The 12,459-nt window shown below is 47.1% G+C and overlaps 1 protein-coding gene across 4 annotated transcripts; it reads left to right on the forward strand.

The window, feature by feature from the left end:
• The first annotated feature begins 775 nt into the window (after positions 1 to 775).
• Positions 776 to 11,686, forward strand: LOC135815016 (SH3 domain-containing kinase-binding protein 1-like). 4 transcript variants are annotated; one of them, XM_065328232.1, is made up of 11 exons: positions 776 to 1,166; positions 1,699 to 1,956; positions 3,960 to 4,163; positions 4,772 to 4,857; positions 5,588 to 5,621; positions 6,670 to 6,878; positions 7,296 to 7,410; positions 7,690 to 7,851; positions 8,506 to 8,624; positions 10,005 to 10,055; positions 10,461 to 11,686. In XM_065328232.1, the coding sequence occupies exons 1-11, from the start codon at positions 962 to 964 to the stop codon at positions 10,782 to 10,784; spliced, it is 1,767 nt and encodes a 588-aa protein (XP_065184304.1). In that variant the 5' UTR covers positions 776 to 961; the 3' UTR covers positions 10,785 to 11,686. The 4 variants fall into 4 exon arrangements, with proteins under 4 accessions (XP_065184304.1, XP_065184303.1, XP_065184306.1 ...); XM_065328231.1 differs by having other exon boundaries at positions 779 to 1,166; positions 8,503 to 8,624; XM_065328234.1 differs by lacking the exon at positions 1,699 to 1,956 and having other exon boundaries at positions 782 to 1,166; positions 8,503 to 8,624.
• Positions 11,687 to 12,459: the final 773 nt, after the last annotated feature.

A 12,459-nucleotide genomic window follows, 5' to 3' on the forward strand; every position in this document is an offset into this window, starting at 1 on the left:
AGTGTGTGAGGCTTCGTTCACTCTTTTTCTCTTTCTTCTTCTTCTTTTTGGGAAATTGGGTGTTTCTCGCATGCCTTCATTTGCTGTTGCTTTAATTTATGCCTTCTTTTTGATGGTTTCTATTGCTAATTTGGATTGGAATAAAATCGATTCGCCCTCTTGTCTTGTTGTAGTACACAGTCATGTACATGTACATGTACATGTACATGACTGTGTAGACTTTGTAGTGGTACTGTCACCACCACTATGGATTTTTCAATAAAGTAATGTTGTTCTTCGTCACCGCCACTGCACTGGCTGGGTATATATCATGAGAAGCTGAACCACGAAGGTCATATCGCGCTGTGTATGTGATTGTATTGTACAATCATGTGTGTGTGCTGTGCGCATGGCGCACCCTGTAGGCTGTATGGAGTTGACATGGTTATGCTACAATCAGTAACACTCACAGTTACCAGGTTACTGTTACTAGTACTAGTACACTGCATGCACTGACGTCATGACCTGCTGACCTGAGCTGCTTGGTGTATTTTGTGATACATAGTCATCATGGTCAGATCATTCATGTGCCTACGAATGACGTGTCTGGTGTGCACATGTACATATGTGGTGATATTTTTTGCTAGTTTTGTGATATCAGAGCACATTTTTTGACAGAAACATCCGGATGCACGAGTCGATGATTTGAGTGAGATGCTCATGGCATGGCATGGCAGTCATGCGCTGCCGTGATCATGGTGATATGATCCGATCGTTACCTGGCACAAACTGTAGATCTACCGTACCAAAGCTTGCTCCAGCTTAGCTCTAGCTCTGCGCTGCAGGAATCGATTTGCACGCAAAGTTCATTACTTCCACAGTTCCAGCGCCAATGCCAATGGCTATTTCTCTGTCGTGCTGGAGCTTGTGGAATGTGTACACGGTCGATGTACTCAGTGGCAATTGTGAGGAATGACTATGGATGAGAGGAGTTAGCGTGATTGATCGTCTGATATTTCCTAGTGCAACCAAGAAGTGCTCGTCAAATAATAATTGTTTACTGCGGCAGGAAGTGCTGTACGACCTACGATTAGCGGGTTTCGAAAGCTACTCGGTCTGCGGACCTGCTGTTGCTGGACGATCTAGAAGAGGTGGAAGAGCGCTCTGTCTTGCTGTAAACATGGCCGGTAAGTCGAGCGTCGTGTCTGCCCCTCCATGCGCATTGGGCGTAGTGAAATTGTTGGAGGTCGTGCACCAGATCATGTTTGCTACGAATGTGCTCAATGGTGTTTCTAGTGAAAATTTGTTTGGTTTGTTTTGTGCCAATGCTGACCATCGTGTCCTGGCCTGATGAGTGATGAGCTGAGAGATTAGCTTGCTGAAGGCACGTCATTTGCCCATTAGCCATGTTCATGTAACGAAACCCTCGCTGCTGCAGGTGGTGTGCGTGAAATGCGTGTTGTGAGTTGTGTTTTGCTTGGTGGAGGGGCCTGTTGGCAACTCCGCCAGTGGCTAGTCAGACTTCTGAAATTTGTTTACCCGGCCAGTCTTCCTTGAACTTAGTAGCAGTGAGTGGAGAGATAAGCTAGCGGCCATGATGCTAGTAATGGCAGGCATCCAGCCTAGCGTAGGTAATAGAATATGTCATGCTACATGGTATGATCTGCCGGCTATAATTCAACTGTCCCTGGTCCGGGGTGTTGTTGGTGAGTGGCGCAGGGATGACAGCCCGAGTAACGTTCGAGTATGCGGCGGGCAACGATGACGAACTGACGCTGAACATCGGTGACATTATCACTGATATTCGCGAGGACGAGGAAGGTTGGCTGGCGGGGACCCTAAACGGAAAGAGAGGTGTCTTTCCCGACAACTTCGTTAAAGTTGAGCCAGCAGCAGCAGCAGCGCCTGCCGTGCCAGCAGCTCCGTCAGTGGCAGCAGTCCCAGCAGCGGTAACACCTCAGTCTCTTACTGGCAGAAGTAAGTCACTAAGTGAACGTGGAACAGTTCCTTTTCAGGAGGCAAAGCACGTCTTTGGTAGTACTAGTAGTAGTACCTATTGAGTGAGCAATGGTGAGCATCTAGGCTAGAATAATTCTGCATGGGTGTTTTATTTTATTTATTAGACATGGTTAGCATTTTACCGTTCACCCTGACTTCGACCGTCGGCATGTATCGGTTTTTTCTGTGTGTACAAGACATGATTAGAATTAACGTTTCTACAAACGATCGGCATGTGACAAATCGCCGTAGTTGGAATCTTACCGTTTCGTTCTCCCGCCAAACAGAGCCTTCTACCGTCGAAACGATAGCAGACCGACTTTTGGGTACTGGGTACGAGTACCGTTGGATTTAGCGTAAACGGTAAAATGCAAACCATGTGTAGCATGAAAGTATGAAGTTTCAAGTTTAATAATAGATGAGAATATGTCTGCCAGATGTTTTAATGAGGTTCTGCTGCAATCAAATAATAATAATAATACGGTGAAACCTGTCCAATTCTAAGACGACCGCTCAAGGGACCTTCAAAGTGTGGTCTCTATTATCAGGTGGTCTCCTTTTCCGGGGTCATTTACTGGAAATAGCATCCTTGGTCCTGGTTGCAGTGGTCTTCTGGGACAGGTGGTCGCCCGTTGACAGGCTTTACTGTATGTGTAGGAATGTTGGAAGCAACTACTTAGTTTCGTGGTGCTTGCATCATGCGGCTATTCAAGCTATGTCAGTAGACATGTAGTGAGCTGAGGGTCAATGAATAGGGTAGCAAACTAGGTATAGCTAGGAATAGCTTAGCTAGCTTGTCCTCCTGAGACAATATCAACAATCAGATCTGAGGCAGTTCGATCTAGGAAGGCATAAATGCTTGACCATTGCAAAGTTGCAGTTTGTGTTGGTTAGTGTATGTATAGCAGCACCCAAGGCCATACACGCCCCCATCCAGCCCCCCATCCTACCCCTGAATCACACACACACACACACACACACAGGCCATGCACTCACACTCACTGGCTTGCCTGACTCTACTTTACTTACAAATCAGTGCAGTTGTAGTGGTGGCAACGTGCAAGGGTGTGTTCCAGCCATCTGCGCCAGCCTCCTACCATAGTATAGCCTAACGCAATCCACTAATGGCCCATTTAGCCTCATCAAGTTGTTTTGCAAAGTGTCTCACTCATGAGCTCAGTTTCCTCTGCTAATTTGCACAGTCACTGAGTGTGAGTCACATTGGTGCAAATGTACCTAGCCTCAAAATGACTTTTAAAAGCATGTTGTTCCAAACCCAGTGTTACCTGATGCTAATAGATGGTGCCGGGCCTGGCAAATTTTCCATGATTATCAGGTAGAACCCGGAGAGTACCGTACATGTAGTGAGTGGTAGTGGCTGAGGAGCTAGTGGTTGATATGGACCACCCAGTGGCTTCAGCTGACAGCATTGAATGGCAGATTTTCTAGCAACGACTTACCTACTGTAAGTCAACAAACGTTCGGCGCACCTGGGCGTTTTTTGGCCGAATATTTGTTGTCGCTGAATTTTTTTTAAAGGTTTAGTGTGACAGTGCATACAGGCAGCAGGAGTACAGGCTGAAATTGTAATGCAGTCGAAATGTGTTTTAGCCCTGGGAGGCCAAAATTTTGTAGAATTGCAGTACCATCCCGGATTGCTTGTAGCCCATACCCTGGCTGCTATGTTGTGGCTGACATCGTAGCAGCTGCTAGCATAGCTCACAAATCACTTCAAACTAGGAACATTACCGTTTGAACTGAAACCATTTGCTGATTGAACTGTCCCCGAAGGGAAGGAAAGCTATAGAGGAGTCAATAAGGCACCTGAAGAGTATGTTAGGCAATCGGTGCTATTGATGTAGTGTGGGTCCTGAGCTGTTACTACGTTGTTTTGTGTGTACCATGATGAGCACGTGTTCATGTGTATCTGTGGGTGTGTACGTGTGTGCTTGTTTTGGAACATTCATGCGCCGCTGGCTTAGCAAACAAGAAGCGGCGCTATTGCAAGGTGACCTTCGGCTACGCAGCAGCCGCAGATGACGAGCTTTCACTGAATGTGGGCGAGATAGTTGAGATAGTGTGCGATGACGAGGAAGGCTGGTACCGTGGACTAAAACCGGACGGCTCTAAAGGCGTCTTTCCAAACAACTTTGCACAGGAGATTAGCGCCGAGGAGGCGACAGCAGGTCAGTAATACATAGCCTGGCTTCTAACGCTTGAGCCATTGACTGGACTTACACTGGTTTCTTGTAATAGCAGTGTGACGATTTGATCTTAGGCTGATCTTAGGCTGTGCTGAAACCTGAGATTAGCATTTAGTACTACATGTACTGGTAGTGCTATTGCCTTATCGTGCTAGTTTCCTACGTCTGTTTGCGGGCTTGCTGTTAACACATCCACACATTGTACAGAACCAGGAGTGAATGTACTTGCGCCAACTACAATCAACTGCCAGAAACGAGGATTGTAGTGAGCATCACGGGAAACTCTTGCGGTCCCAACGTGGTGTAGATCCTGTAGGTGACCTATTCCGCACGGGTTTCCAGTGGTGCTCACTGTAATCTATTATGGTGTGTGCCCCCCCCCCCCCCTCCCTCCCCGGTGCATGTTCTCCTTTCTCTAATTTCTCATCCACATACATGCATGCTACTTGCATGGCATAATCACATGCGTAATTGATATTTCTACTTTGAAGTATTTTCATATAGTGCTGCAGCTACCGTTGTTATTCTATTTCTAGAGCAGAGAAAGAAACTAGCAGTCACCGATGTGTACTCGTGATGGTCTGTTGTAGGTAAATCCGACAGTGCCGGTGCAGGCAACACCGGTGGAGCAAGAATGGGACCGCCTGCAGCTGCTGCAACCGGTGCAGCATTAAAGGTTCGAGTTCGCATGTTTGGGGACTTGGTGTTTATATGATGAGGACAGCTTATCACGGGGCGGAGGATACTATATTGTACTTGTTCTTTGTATAACATTGATGTCGTAGACTTCACTAGCTGACTAGCTGAAATAGTATTGCCGCTCTGTACCGCATTTGGAGCTGCTTTGATTAAACTGCGCTTGTAGTTCACATCATCATCTTATGCTTACCAAATTTCCTGGGAGGTCGTTAACATAATTGACCAAGGCATATTCATCCCGGGCGGCTGCTAAGCCCCCCTCCCAGATACTAATAGTGCCTTGTGACCAGTTCAGAGGACACGTGGGGTGTGTGTTTACATGAATAGCCAGGCTTGTCAAACTTGCCTGGGCTTATTGTTGTATGCCCGGGTCTGTTGTTCACTAAGTCATGCCATGATCTAGAAAATATGTCCTGGGGCGTATATCAGCAATCAGACTTCCCGTTTCCCTCGAGGTTATGTACTCTTGATACTAGTGATGGGGTGCGTGCATGCACGGATACTACACTAGAGCACGGGCATGCATCTTTGCACTTTCCTTGTGCTTATATTGAAGTGTGAATGTGTGTGTGTGTGTGTGTGTGTGTGTGTGTGTGTGTGTGTGTGTGTGTGTGTGTGTGCATGTCCATGGTGTGTATGTGCATGTGTGAGAATGTGTATACGCATGTCTGTGCTTGTGTATCTGTGTATCCGTTTGCTTCCCCCAGAAACCAATGCACCCGCCGACACCAGCAGCTGACAGTATGTTCTACTAAAGTGGTGGCTCCCACTGCAATAAAGTATCCTTCTTTGATTTCAGCATGCATAGTACTTGCCGGATCTAATGTTACCTTTTGAACTTCATCACCATGAATACATAATAACATAGGGAACTGGACCTTGCTCGCTCGCACACAAACGCCTCTCCTGTTTCTCATATACACACACACACACTTTTTTCTTTTGACGCCCATCGCCGGAGGTGATGATAGCGATGCTACAGCAGAAGCCATAGCAACTAGTGCTGGGATCGCACCATTCAACAGCTTTCAAGGCTGAAGAATTGGCCGCCACTATTCAACCTGATCTACACCACACAGCTATTTGAAGTGGTTTTTCGGGCAGCGAATCCCTAGACTCACACACACAGACACACACACACACACGCGCACACACACACACACACACACACACACACACCTTGACCTTGACCTTGATCTTGCCCATTGCGCACACACACACACACACACACACACACACACACACACACACACACACATATATCATACCACACCACCCCACACATCACATTGTGGACACTAGACTATTCATGGTGGTGTGACTTTTCACTGGCCAGGACTGTATCGCACATCAATACACTGTATGGTTGAAATTGAATAGAGGGACCCAGGCTCTCTACCCCCCCTCCCCCCCCCCCCCCCCCCCCCCCCCCCCGAGTCTTCTGCTGCTAGCTGCACTCCATCAATGACCAATTTGAAAGGTTTATTTTCTTTCATCCCACCCTTCCGCCTTGCCGTGTTTACTGATCATCCTGTTTCACAGTATGGAATAGTGGTCACAAGGTGTCATAGAATGTGTAGTTGGATTAAAAAGAATGAAATTGTTGCGAGTATGGATGAGCTTCAATGGCAGCCCTGAGTGCACATCTTCAGAAAATATACTTTAGTACGCGTTATCAAATGTCTCCTGTCACTAGGTCGTCTGAAGACGTGTGATTGTCTTTGTCCAGTTGCATGACTCTGCTTAAAGGTACAAGCTGCTATGCTTGCCGCGTGTCTCCTTTGCACAGGTAGCAAATCCGTGAAGCGAGCAAAAGTCCTGCACTCCTACGAGCAACAAGCGGATGATGAGCTCACGTTGAAGGAGGGTGACATCATCGAAATCCTGTCCACTGACATCTCGGAGGGTTGGTGGGAAGGCAAGCTCGGCACCAAAGTTGGTGTTTTCCCGGATAACTTCGTGGCGCTAATTCCCAATGCAGCGGAACCATCTGAATCGGTATGTAGGCAGGGTAGTTGAACGTGCGTATCTTGGGATGGACTTAAAGCCTGGCTTAGTACATGTACACATGTACTCACTGGGTTTCACTTCTACTCGGATTTCTACTAGCACGTGTATACAAAATGCAAGTGCATAGACAGGATTTGTCAGTAGTTTTCTAATGAGTCATGGATAGGTAGTGCATGTGGTGTCCGCTCCAGCTCCCGCTCATGTATTTTAGCGAGTAGCTGACCTTTTAGCACAAGTATGTATACCTTCAAGATAACTGCTGTCTTAGGATAACAAGCGGGTTGGTTCTTGGATCAGTAACATAGACCTGTGCCATTGTTTTGGTCTTGGGGTTGACGGCTGCCTGAAGATGTGCACATTGGGATGCCAGCTTTCTTCTTTCCATTCTTCTTTGTTCCCCTCCAGAAGCCACCACCTGCCATGCCACCTGCCAAGCCTACGGGTCCACACCTGCCAGCACGGCCAAAGCCAGCGTCAAAAAGTGAAAAGCCACCGCCACCGGCAGCTGCAAAACCACCCGGTGTGTACCTAATGTGGACGTTGCCCAGTGGCAATTGGGTCGTGTTAACATGACATGTTCCCCTTCTATATCCTGCACACCTATGTACTGATAGAGGAAAGACAAGAAAGTTGAAGAAACCACTTTCAAACCATTCTGAAACTCTGAGTTGCAAGTAATCCGTAAGCAGTTTCTTGTCTTCTATTATGCACTGATGCGGTGGTCGGTACACATGTACGAGTTCTCATTCAGTTTACTTCCACTGCCTGTATGTTACTTTATGCGCTGCCTACTCCACAGCTAAAGTTCCGAAGAAGCCAGTGAAGGAACCGACGAAGTCACCGGAGATTCAGAGGTCGAAGAAATCTCCCGAAGAGAAGCGCAGCATATTTCCGAAACGTCCAACGATCACCAGACCTCGTGCAAACACGTTAGAAGGAAAGAAAAGCGCCGACGCGGCAGGTGAGCGGTTGCGTCCATGGGCTTGCGTTTAGGTGGTCAAACAGTTTGAAAGTATGATTGATCACAGCCACGCCTGCAGACACCATGACCATTCCTATCCTTCATTCGCTATTCTTCCCAACAAGAGGGGGGGGGGGTCATGCATGTTGGACCCTGCTACTGCTGCGAACCTCGTATTTGCATGTGTTAAAATCTGATCTGTTCAATGATAGAATGATTCCATTGTAAATTCTGCAAGTAGTCTAGGTCAGATGCATTCTGCAATGTACCGCAGAGTCGTATATAAATACATGGCGCGTATGGTCTGCAGCTTGATTTGAAAGGAACACAGAAATTTGCAGAGCCTATTTTAAAACCCTAGCATACCTTTATGCATCAGTTATGCACATGCTTGAACAAAGGTAGGGGGTCTGGACGTTGGCTAATGTGGCCGTTCAGAGCACTTCTTTATACCCGATTTTGCACTACTTGAAGTGGAATTCACAGCTACATTTGCCATCAGTGAGGGAAGTGTTTGATAGCTGATGTGTCTAGTTGATGGTGTAAACAGAACCAAGTTGGTCTATTGCATGCTGTGTTGTAGTTTGTTTCTTGCCCCCGACTATGTATAGCTTGTGCTTGTCTTCACATATGATTTTGGAATCCATGCAGTAGATGGCGACGGCCTTTCGCTAGAAGTGACCAGCAAGCCGCTGACGCACATCACACAGAACCGAGCGGGGCGGCGACATGGTCAGCGGCCACCGTCTCGCTTTACGAATAGAGCTTCCATGGTAGGTGTTCTGGAATGGGTGAGCGATTAGTGGCAATGTCATGGAGACGGGAGTGGTAGTCATAGAGAGAGTGTGTGTGTGTGTGTGTGTGTGTGTGTGTGTGTGTGTGTGTGTGTGTGTGTGTGTGTGTGTGTGTGTGTGTGTGTGTGTGCGCGCGTGCGCAAGTCTTGATCTGTCTCATTCAGATCTTGTTCGCTATCGTTGCTATAAGAGAAAATCTGTGGGTGCTTATCCAGTGCATTTGCAGATTTGCGTGCTTCTCTTGCGACGGGCGTATACAGTGCGCATCGGCTATAGGGTTGTCGGCTATAGTAATATTACTAATATACCTCTTATAGTGATCGTATTCTCAAATTCATTTTCGTAAACCACCCCTTTCTATACATATCGGATCGGCTATAGTATATCGGCTATAATGATACGATTTCTGTGTCAAAATGATCTTACTGCATACATTTTTCATCGGCTATAGTGATGATCATAAAAAAAAGTATACATCGTACATGGCGAGATCTGATCGTGGCAGCCAGGAAGCGCTGGTACGACTATGATATCCCTCGGAGAAAATTCGAAATGTTTGGTGTTGGCTGTGCTTGTTGTTTCGGGGCATCCTCGAGCGAGATTGGAGGCAGTAATGAGTACCAGCGCTGAAGCGCTACCGTGGTCTCCGCCGAGATGTTGGAGAAGGCATTCAGGTAACAGTGAAGACGATCAGGGACGCGGAGAAGCTTCTCCGTGACATACGACATCACGCGTCGATCGACCTGCCACTTGGAACGGTTTCAGCGGTGATGAGTCGAGCGATGGCGACCCAGACTGAGACTCTACTCCCACTAATCGATCCTGTAGATATTGTTGATATGTCGATTGAATGTGTTGAAGTGTTTCTCTTCCAAAAAGACCACATAATTCCTTGAAAACTCATGTCAAAAAGTCACGAAGTTTTTGCTTCCGCAGGGAGTAGCTCTGCACTGCGCGTATTGCACAGTCACATGCACAGCACGCTTCTGCACGCTGCACTGATTCGAATGACACCATACACGCATTTGTCAGGCATACCTAAGTATGCATATCGCCTATAGTGATATTTTCACGAAAATCAAACACCAACGCTATAGCCGATCCGTACTGTACATGGTACATGGTACATGGTGTGTGTGTGTGTGTGTGTGTGTGTGCGGGGGGGGGGGGGGGGAGTGGGGAGGTATGAACAGTAACGCACATGGCAGAAACCAAAATAATAATAAATAAAATATAAACCCGACCGGCCGGCCCTGGTACAGATGAGTGAAGTGACCCAAAACAACGAGTTAATTCTGAGTGACCTTACCGGTATGAAAGTTTTTCCTAACCAATTGATTCTGCTTTTCTCCGATACAGCCGCCATCCATGATGGACCGACATGAAGTAATGGCTGGAGGTGTTCAAAATGTGAGGACATGTGTTGTCTTGGTCCACTGAAATTTCCCAAGTATTTGTATTGTCCAGTCAAACTTCAAAAGTGCAATACTTAACTTACAATGGTGTTTAGAAATTGACTAAAAGGAAAGGAGCAAGTGAGCATTTACAAGGCACAGCTTCTTTGTTTGATCTTCAGCTTTTTCACGGTGTGGTGGAAAGTGTCCACAAGTGCAATGCCGCAAGTTTTCAAATCTAGACATGGACTCCAGTAGGCTTGTACATGTGAGGTATAAACTGAGTGTGAAGTTTGACAGGCTCACGGTAGTGGAAACGTGATGGTATTTACTAGGCCTAATCTTTACTAGTCCATGCGTGTGTGTGTGTGTGTGTGTGCGTGTGTGTGTGTGTGTGTGTACATGTGTGTCGACGTTGCAGGAGTCTGGTGGCCACCTCGATGTGAGCACTCCTAGTCAGCCCGCGCACTTCAGAAGAACCTCGCCGTCAAAGAGTAAATTGGCAACTGGTAGTGTGGAGCCTGCAAGGACTGCTCCTACTGGCACTGTTGTGTTAGGTGTTCTACAAGATCTTCAGGCGGAGGTTGCACAACTGCAGAGCAGAATGGCCGAGCTGGAAAGGAAGTGGCGCTCAGAGATGAAGCGATTAAACGCCGAGCTGCAGGACGAGCGCAGAGGGAGCAAGGCAATGCGTGTCGAGCTAGATCGAGTCCGCAAGGCACAGCCGCGGCTACGACTTACGTAGCTACCGACGGTGTCGTATCCACTATCACCGTTCTCGATGGGACAGTGCAGCCATCACCTGCATGGCTGGGATTTGGTATTGTGAGAAGGGACTGTGGCAGTGGTTCAAATGATTGCTCCTGTGTAGGCCCGGTGTGAGCTTGCACATTTCTTCCAGCTCGCATACTCGCATTTCTGTACGGAATGGAGTTTCAGGCATAGTTGAGCTGGACCTTGACTACTGCGATAATACTCAGTTGAAATAGCCGTGTCCCTGACTACCCTTCGACTAGTATTTGAGCCGCAAATCATGTGACCAGCTTTCCAATAGTGAGTTTCACGCTCTTGTGGTGTGCATGAAAGTATTCAGTCTTTGGACAGTAACGTTATTGCCCAGCCTGGTGTTGAGCAGCGACTTGTGACAGTGTTGACATGACTGTATGTTGCTTCCCAAGCGGCATGCAGGCTCCTAGGCTCCAGTACCCGATTCAGAAAATGGGCCTACAGCAGCAGCAGCAGCAGCATTGCTCTGCGAGAATTCCCTTTGCTTCAGGTTGTGACTCAGTCTTGCTGGTTATGCCAGTGTGTGTTGATTTTTTTTAATTTCAATTATCCCCCGTCACATGCACACTCAGTGCAATTGCAATTCACCGGCGGCATTTCGGTGCTTGTGACAGCCGGTTTTTCTTGCCTTTTCAGCTGCAATTTCTTGATTTTCTATCGATCACCGCTCTGCTATGGTTTGAACTTTCTTTGGCTGGAATTATCATTTTGACAGTTGCATTGCAGTGGCACATCAATTTCGGTTTCTATTTCTGCCGAGTCGACTTCTGAGTATCTTCAAGTTGTTGTTTGACTTCTCGAACAACTGCCGCATGATTATCGTGCTCACAAGCTTGAATGAAGTTGCACGGCGATCTTCAATGATGCCTGATGCCGTCGTGATGGGTGTGCGTTAGAAAACTTAGCATCAAGAGTTCATATAAACCCACCCGGCATGTCCATGGGGTCATGGACTCTTCATTATTATTATGAAGAGTCTGGGGTTGTTATGTGCTCTAGCCTCTTGTGTTGAGTCTTGACTCTTGGCACTACACTTCTACAGTAACATAATTACTCGTTTACATGACGGTTAGTAGCTGGCAGGGAGTAGGTCTACGGCAGGCATGTCGGTCTACTCTACCATGGTTTGCTTTGGTTCCTTTCTGATTTCACGCTTTGCGTTCTCAAGTAGACCTTCGTCAGGCTTCGAGGAGTGCATAAAAGTGCCAACGAGTTCATACTTGCACTACCTAGTGCGCTACAAAATAGTGCATCCTACAGTGCTGGCAACTGAAATCCGACCCCCCCCCCTGATCCTGAGCGGTGGGTTCACATTCTAGCGGTCTCTGTTTCGTAGTTTTACCATCCAGTACGAGGTGATTCGTAATTTGTTAACATTGGGTCATTTCTTAACAAATCGGTAAAATATCTCATTGCCAGCGCCTGCAAAAAGTCACGTGAAATTTCTTTTTACCATTGCCATTGCCAATGTTCTGTCAAGTTCGCCTCCAAAATTGAGACTGATATTCCTTCAGGAAGTGACATTGCAAGAGCTTTCAGTCTGCATGTGCGCGATGTTTACGGTAAAATAGAGTATAAGAGAGTCATAGCCGCTGGTTTCAACCTCCAGTGACAACATATTTAGCTGAAGAGGA

Source organism: Sycon ciliatum, chromosome 4, assembly GCF_964019385.1.
Source record: "Sycon ciliatum chromosome 4, ocSycCili1.1, whole genome shotgun sequence".
In the NCBI taxonomy this organism is placed as follows: Eukaryota; Metazoa; Porifera; class Calcarea; order Leucosolenida; family Sycettidae; genus Sycon; species Sycon ciliatum.